Source organism: Neofelis nebulosa, chromosome 1, assembly GCF_028018385.1.
Source record: "Neofelis nebulosa isolate mNeoNeb1 chromosome 1, mNeoNeb1.pri, whole genome shotgun sequence".
NCBI classification, from domain to species: domain Eukaryota; kingdom Metazoa; phylum Chordata; class Mammalia; order Carnivora; family Felidae; genus Neofelis; species Neofelis nebulosa.
Genome location: NC_080782.1, coordinates 82,825,042 through 82,838,193, shown reverse-complemented (window position 1 = coordinate 82,838,193; position 13,152 = coordinate 82,825,042). Strand labels below are relative to the sequence as shown.

The 13,152-nt window shown below is 44.5% G+C and overlaps 1 protein-coding gene across 20 annotated transcripts in view; it reads right to left on the bottom strand.

The window, feature by feature from the left end:
- MCTP1 (multiple C2 and transmembrane domain containing 1) overlaps positions 1 to 10,637 on the bottom strand; it is a 535,749-nt gene extending 525,112 nt beyond the window's left edge. For 6 of the 20 annotated variants that reach the window (XM_058723142.1, XM_058715685.1, XM_058717209.1 and 3 more), the window contains exon 1: positions 9,841 to 10,632. In XM_058723142.1, coding sequence (XP_058579125.1) covers positions 9,841 to 10,563 — 723 coding nt within the window. In that variant the 5' untranslated portion in view covers positions 10,564 to 10,632. Of the gene's footprint in view, positions 1 to 9,840 lie in introns of all 20 variants that reach the window. The other 14 variants (XM_058698881.1, XM_058718884.1, XM_058721566.1 and 11 more) reach the window with 7 other exon arrangements.
- Between the last annotated feature and the right edge of the window lie 2,515 nt (positions 10,638 to 13,152).

Below are 13,152 nucleotides of genomic sequence, written 5' to 3'. Positions count from 1 at the left end.
GCATAAATGCAAATTCAAAACTCAAACCTCCTTCTCTCTTCCCAAGAAAGAGACTTTTCAATAGAAACCTTTTTTTTAATGTTTATTCATTTATGTTGGTGGGGGGGGGGGGAGGAATAGCAGCAGAGAGAGAGAATCCTAAGCAGGCTCCACAGTCTCAGCACAGAGCCCGATGCAGGACTCAGTCTCAGGGAACCATGTGTTCACGCCTGAGCTGAATTCAAGTGGGACACTTAACCAACTGAGCCACCCAGGCACCCCATTAAAAGCATTTTTTAACAGAACCAGGAAAAACCAAAGACATAAGTAAAGGGGAAAACATCCTGTGATTGATTCCCTTCCACTCTCCCTTTCCTTGAAGTTTCAGCCAAATAGCCGGTGTTTCAAGTATTTCTGTCTTTTCATCCCTAAGATCAGGTCACTGCCCAGCTTCAGGCTCCCACTGGGACTGTTGTGGCCTCTGCCTCTAACTACTCACTTCTGATTCTCACTTGACCCTACCCCCTGCTCATACACCTCCAGGGTCCCCCGGACTGCTGCTTCCCAGAGGCACTCCTCAGTCCCAACAGTCTGGCCACACCTTCCTTTTCACTTTTACTTCCCAGCACCCTCCTTGTGGAAACTTAGGCCTTGGTCGCACTACTGACTCTGTTTTGAACACACAGCACACTCCCTCACCTCTGTGCCTGCGGCAGCATTCTTTCCCCTATCTCCTTGTGTCCAAATCCTAACCACACTCCAAAACAAGGCAGAAGAGGTCAGGGGGGGAACACTCTTGAACTGCGGACACCAAACCTCCTGCTGACCTGCACCCATGCCCACAGTGTCTCCTTCCGTTTGCACTGGAAGAAGAACCCTTCTCCTGGCTGAGGCTACCACTTCCCCTCAGCTCTGGGGCCCACGCTGACCCGTGCCCTGAGGCACCTCACCCCTTCATTTATCCCTCTGTTCTTAATCTTCGGCCTCTTCCTCTCGGCAGGCTCCTTCCTACTCATCAGCCGCTCAGGTGATACTGATTAAAAAACCAAAAATCTTCAGGAGACCCCATCCCAACACTGTTCTTGTTCTCCTGCTACCGCTTTTATCCCCTACGGAGTCAAACTGCTTGGCTTCTTGCCCCATCCCCAGCTCCTTTCCACACACCCCTCAGCCGACTGAGTTCTGCTTCAATTCCACCATGCCTGATTCCATTATTTTGTAAAATGTATTGACTCATACTATGTCCCAGGTAACCTATGCCTGGCACTGGGAGAAGAGAGGAGAAATCTGACATGAGCTGTCTGAGCCTGCAGTTCAAACTGATAGCTAAATTCAACCCAGAAATATATTTTATTTGGCCTGTAGTTAAAAAAAAATTTTTTTCAAAAAATTTTTCAAAAATTCAAGAATCTGGAGATTTCACATGAACATCCAGATTAAAAAAAATTATGTTTGGGGCGCCTGGGTGGCGCAGTCAGTTAAGCGTCCGACTTCAGCCAGGTCACGATCTCGCGGTCTGTGAGTTCGAGCCCCGCGTCAGGCTCTGGGCTGATGGCTCGGAGCCTGGAGCCTGTTTCCGATTCTGTGTCTCCCTCTCTCTCTGCCCCTCCCCCGTTCATGCTCTGTCTCTCTCTGTCCCAAAAATAAATAAAAAACGTTGAAAAAAAAAATTAAAAAAAAAAATTATGTTTATCTTTGAGATAGAGAGAGAGAGAGAGACAGAGCACAAGCTGGGGAGGGGCAGAAAGAGCAGAGACACAGAATCTGAAGCAGGCTCCAGGCTCTTAGCTGTCAGCACAGAGCCCAATATGGGGCTGGAACTCAGGAACCGGGAAATCATGACCTGAACCGAAGTCTGGCGCTTAGCCGACCGAGCCACCCAGGTGCTCCCAGACATTGGGCTTGTATTAAAGAATCCAGGGGTGCCTGGGTGGCTCATCTGGTTAAGCATCCGACTCAGGATATGACCTTACCCTTGGTGCAATCAAGCCCAAATCTGGCTCTGTGCTGACAATCTGGGGCCTGCTTGGGATTCTCTGTCTCCCTGTCTCTCCGCCCCTCCCCTGCTCTCTCTCTCTCTCTCTCTCCTCTCTCTCTCTCAAAAATAAACATTTTAAAAAATCCAGAAACTGTGGCGACACTGCTTCTATCACCGTATGGTAATAATCAGTTGACACTGAAAAGCAGTTGCCCTTCAATGGGGTAAAGGGCTCCCTGGTTCACCATGGACCCCATCAAACCCTCTATGCTCATTTTCTTTCCTCTGATGGCCCCTGTAGGCAGTGAAGTTTGAATCCCTGCTCTAGATCAGTGCTAACAGAAATGAAAATGTGAGCAACATACATAATTTTAAATATTCTGATAGTCATACTTTTAAAAAATAGAAAGGAAGTGGTATAGTTAACTTTAATAATATATTCTATTTTAATTCAACATATCCAAAATATTATTTTGGTGTACAAGCACCGTAAAAAATGAGTAATGAGATATTGTACCTCTTTTCGCTGTGCTAAGGCTTCACAATCCAGGGTGCGTCTTACACTTATAGTGCACCTCAGTTCAAACTAGCCACATTTCTAGCATTCAAGAGCCACATGTGACTAGTGGCTGCTTCTGAGACAGCACAGCTCCAGATGCTTAATAATCCATCAGAAAAAAAATCACCTTGCAAGCAGAGAGAGGGGGAGAGAATTTTAAGGGAAAAAAAGAAACCAGGCAGGAATGAGGAAAAGGGTGATGATGTTAGAGAGTAAGCATTGTGAGGACTTCAAAAATAGGAGGGGAGGAAGTAGGATCATAGAGACAATGAAGAGTGCTCCCCAAAAAGTTCAGCTATAGTCTAGTGCTCCAAGGGAAGAGATGCCATTTATCGTCAAATGTAATTAACTGGCAATGCAGATTTTCTGGAGGAAGGCTTTCGTGTTTTATTAACAGGTTCAGCATTAGACGTGTGGTCACTATGAAAAGCAACTGACCAAATGTCTGAACCCGAGTTTACCCACTTGGCATTCAAGAACCAACAGAATGGGCCAGGCCACTAAGGACAGGATTCTTGGTCAAGACTGGGATTTTAATCTAGTTCAAGGGGATGAGTTTGAAGAGAAGTGGCAGTGAAGCAGGCAGGAAAGTATCTTGAGCTAAAATCCAAGCAAAGTTCAAGACTTAGAGATCATAAGTGAGTGAGACTATGTCAGCAGGTATTGGAAATCCAGACGGGGGAAGCAACATGAGAGGCCAGACAAGGAGACCTGGATTCAAAAGGGGATACCCCAAGTCAGAGACTGGCACCAAGAAATGCATCCCTGAGCCAGAGACCTCAGAAGTAAGACTCACTCCTCCATCCTCCATGCAAATACAACATGGCAGCCATTTAGTAGGTATCGTGTCCTCCTTTTACACCCACAGACATGAATAAGAATTATTAAAGTAGGGGTTGAGAAAAGCCAGGGGAAGAGGGAAAGTCAAATACATCTGTCAGGCTTAAAAGGACTTGGAAACAAGAAGGCAGGAACATCATTACATAACTATAAGTGATTTTGGAACTTTTCCAGAGAATTTGTTCTGAATAGCTCTGTGCCATCCATTCATCCCTTCATTCACTCAGCAAGCACTTGAAGTCTTCCCTCTACAATGCTGATTAGATAGGTCAATTGTACCAAGGCTTGCCAAATTCTACTCTAGCATGCTGGTAAACGTAGCTCAGGCTTAAGCAAAATAGGGTCAGTTGCTAATACTGACAGGGCCGCACTGAATAAAACCTGTGGGATTAAGAGAATGTATTGGCCCCAACACATCCAGAGATCCATTTGTCTATCATGTGTTGTAATTTTTCCAGATTCACTAGGACCCAAAAGGATGGGAAATAAGGCTGATATAAACTATCTCAAAAGACTTCACAGGAAAATTGTTCTCTCAAGAAGGCAAGACTTTTAAAGGCAAGTATGCAGGACTTTCAAACCTCATTACATTGAAAATATAGGTTTTTTTTTGCATCACTTGCATTCAGATTAATGTTAAATACAAGCATTTGGAGACATGAGGAAAATCATGGCCTGATATTCTGCCGAAAAATAAAATTTTAATATAAGAAACTGGTATACATTGGAGGAGGAAACTATTTGCATAAAATCTTCAATTATTGAGGGATAGGAATCACTTTGCACATCTCATTTATAAAAAGCAGTGTAAGAAGAAAAGTTTGATGATGACAAAGAAAGCAAAATGGCACATAAAGTTAATCACACAGGGGAAAAAAATGCATGTTGTCAATGCTTCCAACAAATCAAAATTCGCAAATAAAAATAGTAGCGAATATTTGGCAACTGAAAAAATGACATGAGGAAGTGTGCCTCACACCTGTCAATAATTAACTTTATAGAAAAATAAACTTGTCCTAAATAGATATGCTTTATATAGTAATTTTATGGAAGCAAACAAGTGTGTCTAAAGCAAGCTCTAGAACAGTATTTACTACTTCATCCACATTAAACAAACAAAAAAGCCAGTATTGAAACAATAGCCCTCAATTACTAAGAGATTTTATTTAGGACTCTTGGCTTAGTCAGGCAAGGAAATATATAATTTTTAGTTAAGATTTCCAGCAAAAAAAAAAAAAGTCAAAACAAAAGAGCTTCACATTTCAAAAAATTAATTTCTGATTATCTAAAACATGTCTAGGGGCGCCTGGGTGGCTCAGTCGGTTGAGCGGCCGACTTTGGCTCAGGTCATGATCTCACAGTCCGTGAGTTCGAGCCCCGCGTCGGGCTCTGTGCTGACCGCTCAGAGCCTGGAGCCTGTTTCAGATTCTGTGTCTCCCTCTCTCTCTGCCCCTCCCCCGTTCATGCTCTGTCTCTCTCTGTCTCAAAAATAAATAAACGTTAAAAAAAAATTTTTTTTAATAAATAAATAAATAAATAAATAAATAAATAAATAAAATAAAACATGTCTATGACACTGCAAATAGCTATGAATTAACAAAAAAATACCCCATGACCCTAACTTCTGAATATGCAGATTTCGTCAATGCTTGCAATGTTATCTAGACAAACTATTTACTCTTCACCAATCTAGAGCTAACAAACGTTTTGATAATCATCCTGAGCCAAGAAACCATGCTACATGTTTCTTTGAGTTACAGAAGATATATTATTAATCTTTAATTTTGTGAAATCATCCCTTATTTCCAAAGTCAGGGCAAGAGAAAAAAGGACGAGTGCTTGTCCTGTTACCTTTATGAATCTATTAATCCTATTTTATACCTCTAAGTATTTACTTTGCTTTTCCAGGGTAACACACACATACTTGCCAAAAGTAATACGATTTTTTCATTACTCTGTGAAATTGTGAGGTCCCCAGTACTGCCTGGGTTCATTTGAGGCTATGTTCCCCACCAGTGCAAGTAAATGAATGTACACCTTAAATGAGAAGGACCAGCAAAGTTCCCTGTGAATTTTTCTTCAACAACCCACTTATTTGTATTGGTGCCAGTGGCAAGACTTTAATATCTGCTCAATAATAACAACTTACACAGCCATTGCTAGTGTTTTCTGAGTTCATAAAATATCTACCTGATAACACTACCACTTGTACAAGATTCATAGCTGTACTCAAGTTTTCCAGATACACAATATAGAACGTAAAGGTCATGGGAAAATAATTCCACTCCAGAGTAAACCTGTCACTCTGTTCATTCCACTCCTCTGGAATAATGTGATGATCACAGCATATTTCCAGGATGCTATCACACATCAAACTTCATGCCTTGCTCCAAAATGTCCTAAGATCTCATCTTGCCTCTCTCATTTTGAAAAAGCCATTAACATCGCTTTTGGGGCTTGTTCTTGAGAATATTAGTTTTTTTGGTGATTTTAGGTCATTTACGTTAGCAATTGCATTTTTTTTTAGACTTGTGTCTTCCCCAAGATTAACTTATGTTCTTTGAAGTAATATTAAAGACACCTGGAAAATAGATAATAAAAATTAACCCAAACCACACTTTAAATCATTTTTGAAAATACAAGCTTTCTCTAAAAGGTCGGATAATAAACAAAGCAAGATGCACTTCACGTACAGATGTCATCTTAGAAAATATTTTTCTACTTTTTGTTGGGGCTTACAGATGTATTTTAGGAATTTTACCCCAATGAATGAATATTCCTTTTACTATGTTTTGAAACATTCCTATCATACCCTGAGTACTTTAGCCACTTTTTTTACAAAAAAAAAATTGTTTTACCTCTCAATGAAAAGAATTTTAACAAAATGAATTTGAAAGGAAAACAATAAGAGTTTAACATTCATAAACTTCATGCTTTTGTTAAAGCACTAAAAAAATGTGACATACTCATTCTTCACTCTTTATCTTAAAATACTGGCTTCCTGATTCTAGCAAAATGTAATTTTAGTAACTCATCAAGACAGAATACATAAAACTGGCATATTTTTGATATGCACACAAATCGAGAAAGCATCTTTCCCAACCGTGTTGCAGAAAATGAAATGCATCTGGTATGACAATATGGCCCAGCACGTGAACTAGAGTCAGTGGGAAGAAATGTTTTGTTTTTCTTTTTCTCAGAGCAGAACATTTTGAATAATGCCCGTGCCCCAACAACAAGGCATGATCAAGCCTGTTAAAGTGTTTTTCAAAGGTATATTTGGCTAAAGAGCACACAGCAGAAAGAGGGCAGGCTGGGCCATGGAGGGAGGGGGGGGGCGGGTAGCACAGTATGCTCAGTTTTAAACATTGTACATCAGGGACTTCCAAACCTCTCTCCCCCAGCAGTCCAAACTGATTTTTTTCTTTTTCTTTTTTTCTTTCCTTCTTTCTTTCTCCTCCCCTCCCGGCTTTTGCTTTTTTTTTTTTTTTTAACATCCCCCCCCTAGAGTCAGAGCTTATGCACATATGTTGCTGTGGCCTCATGCTGAGCTGGAGGGAGAAGCAGAGAGGTAGGAAGTGTGTTGGGGAACATGGCTGAGGCCAGGAACAAGCAGAGAACAAGAGAAAAATCGAGACACTTGCATGATTTTTGCAATGAATTTTCTTTCTTCTTTAAAAGAAAGTTCTTTTCCTTTAGTCAATCTGAAGATGTATGTAATGCTTTTATTGTCTTTTCCTTCCTGTGTGCCTCTCTGGGCCTGTGAATAGAACAGGAATCTGCATATGGTACATATCCCTCCCCCATCCCAAGTATCTTCTGAGGCCAGGGGCTGGGGGGGGGGGGGGGCAAGGCAATCCCTCCGAGAGATGCAGGAAGCTCAGAAAGGTACCGCACAGCATAGCCTACTCCTGGACACTTTCAAGAGTCCTCTTCTAGTTTCAGCTTCCAATTCGATTTCTTCCTCTTCCTCATCACAGGGTGAGCCAGCCAGGCTTGAGGAATTATTGGGCAGAGGGGCCATGAGAGGACCGAGGGATCCTGAGTCTGCACTGGTGAGCTAGTGCTGAAAGCCACATTTGTGACTCCGAGCGGAAAACTGTCCACTTCTCAAGGAACAGACTCCACGAGCAGCACATGCAGGGAACCAACAATGGTGCCTCTCCCTGGGACTGTGTGTGACATCAAACAGGACCCTAGGGGCTACTGTTCTGCCTACAACCCATCTTTCACACATTCTGTGAAAGGTATTTTAGCTTTGTTATTCATTTTACATCTTCACTGAAATGCTGATTCCTTGTAACAAAAAAGCTTTAGAATCATAGATGGTATGATTAATAATGTCACTTGTAAATGTGATATAATAGTTATACAATAATGTATCACAGAAAAAAATTGACATAGCGAATACATCATAGAACTGATTCTAGGGAGGGGAAAGAAAATCCAGAATGTATGTAAACTTGCAAGCATTAATCTGAGGACTGAAGTCATCCCAGAAACACGACAAGCTCTAAAAGTTGTCAAAGGTAGCTGCAGTAATGTAAAAAATTCTGGAGAATTTCAGTACAACACCTCTGTCATTTATTGACCATGTGACTCTGGAAAGGTTATTAAATTTATCTGAGCACTGGTTTCCTATTCCATAAAATGGCAACAAGAACTTCGGTCATGCAGGACTGCTGGGAGCATTAAATCATGGAAGGCTATAAGTGCCCAGCATATGGTAAAGTTACAATAATGTTGTACATACAATATGTATGTAAAGGTACATACATATGGTAAAGGTACATACAATAATGTTAGTTTAGTACATTCTCCAAAATAGGCTTAGGACTTTCGTATACAAAATTCATGTTTACATAGCAGTTTTCTAAAAGATTGATAGCTTCAGAAAATTTTTTGGTAAAAACTAACAAAGATTAATTCAGAATTCTCTGCTTTTGCTTTGAAAATCTTGGTTCAGTGAACTGCAAAGTAATTTAGTAAGTTAACATTTGCAGTAATATATCTACCTTCAAAATAACTCAAATGTTTGTTGTTTGATTATTCCTGATCATAGAAGTCAACAAAAACAAATGTAAACAGTACCCCAACTCTAAAATTCTTATATGTTCGGATATGTACACATTCAAAAGTAAATTCTTTCAATATGTATATTATTCATCTACACTGAATTTAACACATTCTTTTAAAACCACATTTTGTTTTATTTTAGGAGCCAAAACCAGGAGTTCTATTCAATTCTCTTCCAAGATGAAAGGAAAAGTAGAGTTAGTGAGACTGTCAATGTTACCTTCTGAGAATGACTACAACCTTTTTCTAGAACACGAGATGTTTTCTACAACATCAATAACATCAGGTTACCCACCTATATATTCTGGTTTTCTGAAATTACACTAATTAGCTAATAAACCATAAAAATTTTCAACTGATATCCCATGTATTCCCACATCTTACCGTTCAAAACATGTCGTTATGTTCTTTGTAGTTCAAACTTGCAGCTAATTAAAGATTAACCTTTAAAGATTAACTAACCTAACAATCAGGTTCGAAATAATGAGAATTAAATAAACTATGATGTATTGAAAGAAAAGAGTCCTTTACGTCACTGATGGACTGTAACTTTCAAAATATTTGCTAACATTAACACAACTTCTAAGTATTTACCAAAGGTGCGCATCTCCTCTACAAAACCGAGGCAATGAAAGCAGCTGCTGGGGAAATGCCTTATGGATCCTACGTTCATTTTTACTTGACTCTGGTCGGACCACACTTAACTCTTGCCTAACCAAAGAGGCAACATACTTAAAACGCAACTGCTTCAGGTGAATATTGAAAGTTAGAAAAGGCCACAGGAATCTATTTGAGTAACTCGGATGAGGCGCTCACTCTGTCCACTTGTTGGTCAGCGATCTCTTGGCAGCGGGTACTTTTAAGAAGTGAGTGCAAAAATACGCCCAGACTTGCTTTAAGGGTTTCCCCAATAAAGGACCTCACGTTTGCCAATAATTCACCTCTCCTTATTGCTATTCCTTCCTGCAAGTCCTTATTGTTTCAAGTGCTGGCCCCTCCTTACCGTCATACAGGGTTGTAATTTTTTTTTAATTGCTGGATTTGTTTTTCTTTAGAGAAGGTGAGGCTTCGCTAGACAGCCCTTAGACCTCCAAAAAGTACCCACTTTACGTCTAACTTTATTCCTCTCCTATTTGGCTACTATTAATACTTCCACTTTCATAGCGATTCATAAAGCTACCCGGCTTCTGGCAGTGGGTGTTATTTCTTCCAAAAGTAATGTCAGGGTGCAAGTCAGAGCTGTATCTTTACAAAGCGGGAGCGGGAATGTTTCCTTTTCCCTGTGGATTTACTTGGTAGCACCCCCCCCCCCCCCCCCACGCCGCTGCAACACCAGGGGTAGCTACTGCCCCAAGCCGGAGGCGTGGCCAGGCGCACCTGTCTCGGGCCGCGCGCAACCTTCACTCACCTGGTTGCTGCCGAGCTCCTCGCCCTTCTCCGGGGTCCGCGGCTGCACTGGGCTCTCAGCTGGTTCTGCGGGAGGCGGCGGCGGTTCCAGCAGCTGCTCCAGGCAGGCGGTGCCGGGCAGGGAGGAACTCTTCTGATGGCACAAGTGCGCCTCGGGGCCCCGACGCCGTGCCCCCTCATCTCGGGCGCGGTCTCCCCTCGCGGGAGGCTGGGGCGAGGAGGACAGGGATGATGAAGCGGAGGATGAAGAGGGAGCTGAGTCCGGGGACCGTCCGCCAGGAGGCGTCACTCCCGCTGCTCCCGCGGCGGTTGTCGCCGGTCCCCTTCCCGCTGGGAGCAAATGCTCACGGATCCGGCGGCGCAAGGTGGACCCCTGCTCGGTTCTGACGGCGCCGCCGGGCTCGAGAGGCTCCGGCGAGGAGCAGCACAGGTTGGGCTGGGAGGAGGAGAAGACGCGGTCCAGCACTTGCTTCCGTTTCTTGAAGCCGCTCCACCTGCTGCCCGCGCCACCCACGCCGGCCAGTGCGTCCCGCCTGCCCCCCGGGGGTGGCGGGGAGGGCGACGGGGTGTCCGCAGTGCGGCGCTCTGGGACCCCTGCGCGCCCGCCCCCGCCGCCCTTGCTCTTGCCCACCCCCAGCTGCAGGTTCTTCCAGAGCCGGGCCTGGAAGGAGGAGGACGCCGCCGCAGGCTCGGGCGAGCCCGCCGCGGCTGCCCGGGGCTCCATCCTCCACCCCCTGCTCCTCCTTTCCACTCCTCCTCCACCTCCTCCTTCTTCTCCTCCGCCCTCTCCGGCTGCACCTCCTCCCGGAGCCCCGCGGTGGCGGCGGCGGCGGCGGGCGCAGCAGCAGAAGCCGGGAGTGCCCGGCGGCTTCAGGACAGCTCGGGGAAAAGACGCGGCCGCCGCCAAGGTTCTTTGGCCGCCAGACTCCGGCGCCGCCTCTTCCTCCCGCACCTGCCGGTGTGGGCTGGCGCTGTCACCGAATCCCGGCCGCCGAGCCTGCAAAGTTTCTGGCTCAGAGCTGCGCAGCTCCAGTCCCCTGGACTCCCCCAGGCCGCGCCCTGGCTTCCTCTCCTCGCCGGCTTTGGGCTGGGGAAGCTACACGCACCCGAGCGTGCGCGTCCAGCTGCGCCAGGGACCGCACCCTGCGCCCTCAGGGCAGCACCTGTCAGCGGCGGGGGCGGCTGCTTCCCAACTGGGCGCGCGCGCGACTCGCACAGCAGGGTGTATCGGGCTGAAGACAACTGCGACCAGCAGCCGCACAGGAGCACCCCGGACCATCCTCCAGTTCCTGGGTGGGAGGGTGGGCAGGCGAGAGCCGGGTGGAGCTGAGGAGGGACTGGCGCCAGGTTGCTCCCCAGAATCTGGCCACAGCTCCCCCGCGCAGCTCTCTTTGGGCCGGCGGCTGGACGCGCCCGCCGACTAGTGTCTGGGTCCAATGAAGTGAGCTGGAGAAAAGATTATGCGCCCTGGGTGGGTCGTGTGGGGCACAGAACGCCCTTATCGAGAGTGAACCTGACCGAATTCTGGGCTTGAAGACTGCTGCTTCCGCCCCGTATTGTGACCTGCATCCAACAAGAGTTTGATTTCTTCTGTCTTGACTTCATCCCTTCCATCCCCCTTGCTCTCTATTTGCGTGTACACCGGTAGTTCCTTTTGTGGTTCGGGTCTAGAGGTTTCCGGAGTCTGACCATAAATTAGCCAGCCCTAAAGTTGCAGGGAGTTGTTGGTGGACGAAATGAGAGGATGCCCACTGCCTCTGACACTATTCTAAACCCAGAATATCTTGCTTTCGTTCAAGTGCATTTACTTCACTTGCTTCGTTGCAAGGCAAATGGAAAAGGTTTTGTTTAGCTCATTCAGTCTGAATGAGTCAGTCTGAATCTACTGATCCAAGGGTCTTCTGATTCTGTTAAGTGAGCCTCTTGAAACGCAGGTGACACCTTGTCCCTTCCCTCCTCCATTGTCCTTTGCGCCACTAAACGTGGAAAACATGGAAGAGTTCTCTGAGCTTTGGCACTGTGCTGATTCCAGTCTCCTCTAGCTAGCAATATGCCCTCAAGGTCTTACCAACCCCTCTAAGCTTTTTAGTCTTCTTCTTTATTTTTTTCCCCTTTATAACAAGTACTTAACACATTTACCAAGCACCTACTCTGTTCCAAGCAATGCAGTAGGTTCTGGGGATGAAGCCACGAACAAGGCAGACAAGGCCCCGACCTCATGGAGCCCATCTTCCAGTAGGAGAGTCAAACAGTGAACAGAATTTCTAATAGTGAAAAGTATCACGGAGAAAATAAAACAGGTTACCATAACAGGGTGGCTATGGAGGAAGGGTTACCAAATAAACTGTAGGACATCCAGTTAAAGTTAAATTGCAGAAAATTTTTGAGTATAGATATGTCCCAAATATTGTACAAGACTTGCTAAAATACCTTTAGTTGTTTATCTGAAATTCAGGTTCAACTGGGTATTTTGTATTTTTTATTCCTGAAGCTGACTACCCCCTACAAAGGGTTGTGGGGCTTATTTGTTTTTTTTTAAACTAAAAGTCTATTGAGAAACTAAAATTTGAATTGAGACTTACTGAGGACAAAGAGATAGCCACTGAAAGATCTGACTACAGCAGCTGCAAGGGCCCCAGGCAGGAAGCAGCTTGGCTAGGCAAGTTCAAGGAAGGTGGAGACCAGTGCATATAGAAAGGAGCAAGGTGAGCAGAGTTGGTGAGAGATGGAGTGGAAGAAATGGACAGGATCCTGGTGGGTGGGTCCCATAGCCACAGGAAGAGTCTGAGGTTCCTGTAAGTGAAATGGGGAGCCATTAGAGAGTTTTTAAACAAGAGCCCCATAGGGAGTTTTAGGAATTAAGTGAAAAAGGACTTAGCTCAGTGCCTGAGGCTTTTCCACACATGATAGTGACGCTTAAAGTGCCACAACCACAAAATATTACCTCAGTATAGAGCTACCATAATAGTCCAAAAAGAACTGCAGTATATAGAAGTCTTCTCTATAACACAGGGACATTATTTTGTTACTAATTTTTCTAGGACGCGGTGAACAAAAGCATTCAGAAAGTAAGAAGTACAAAATCATTGGAGAGAATTAAGAAGAAATGACCACCACTTCTTACCAAAACTCTTTATAAATATGCCAACTTGTCATATTTATATGATGACATGGTGTTGTGGACCTATGGAGATAACTCCACACAATTCAACCTTACATAGTCTTTTAATGAGGCACCTAATTGACTTTTATAGTTTAATATTTTCATTTTTCTCCTCTATCTAATTTTCCCTGAAAATACTAACTCTCAGAT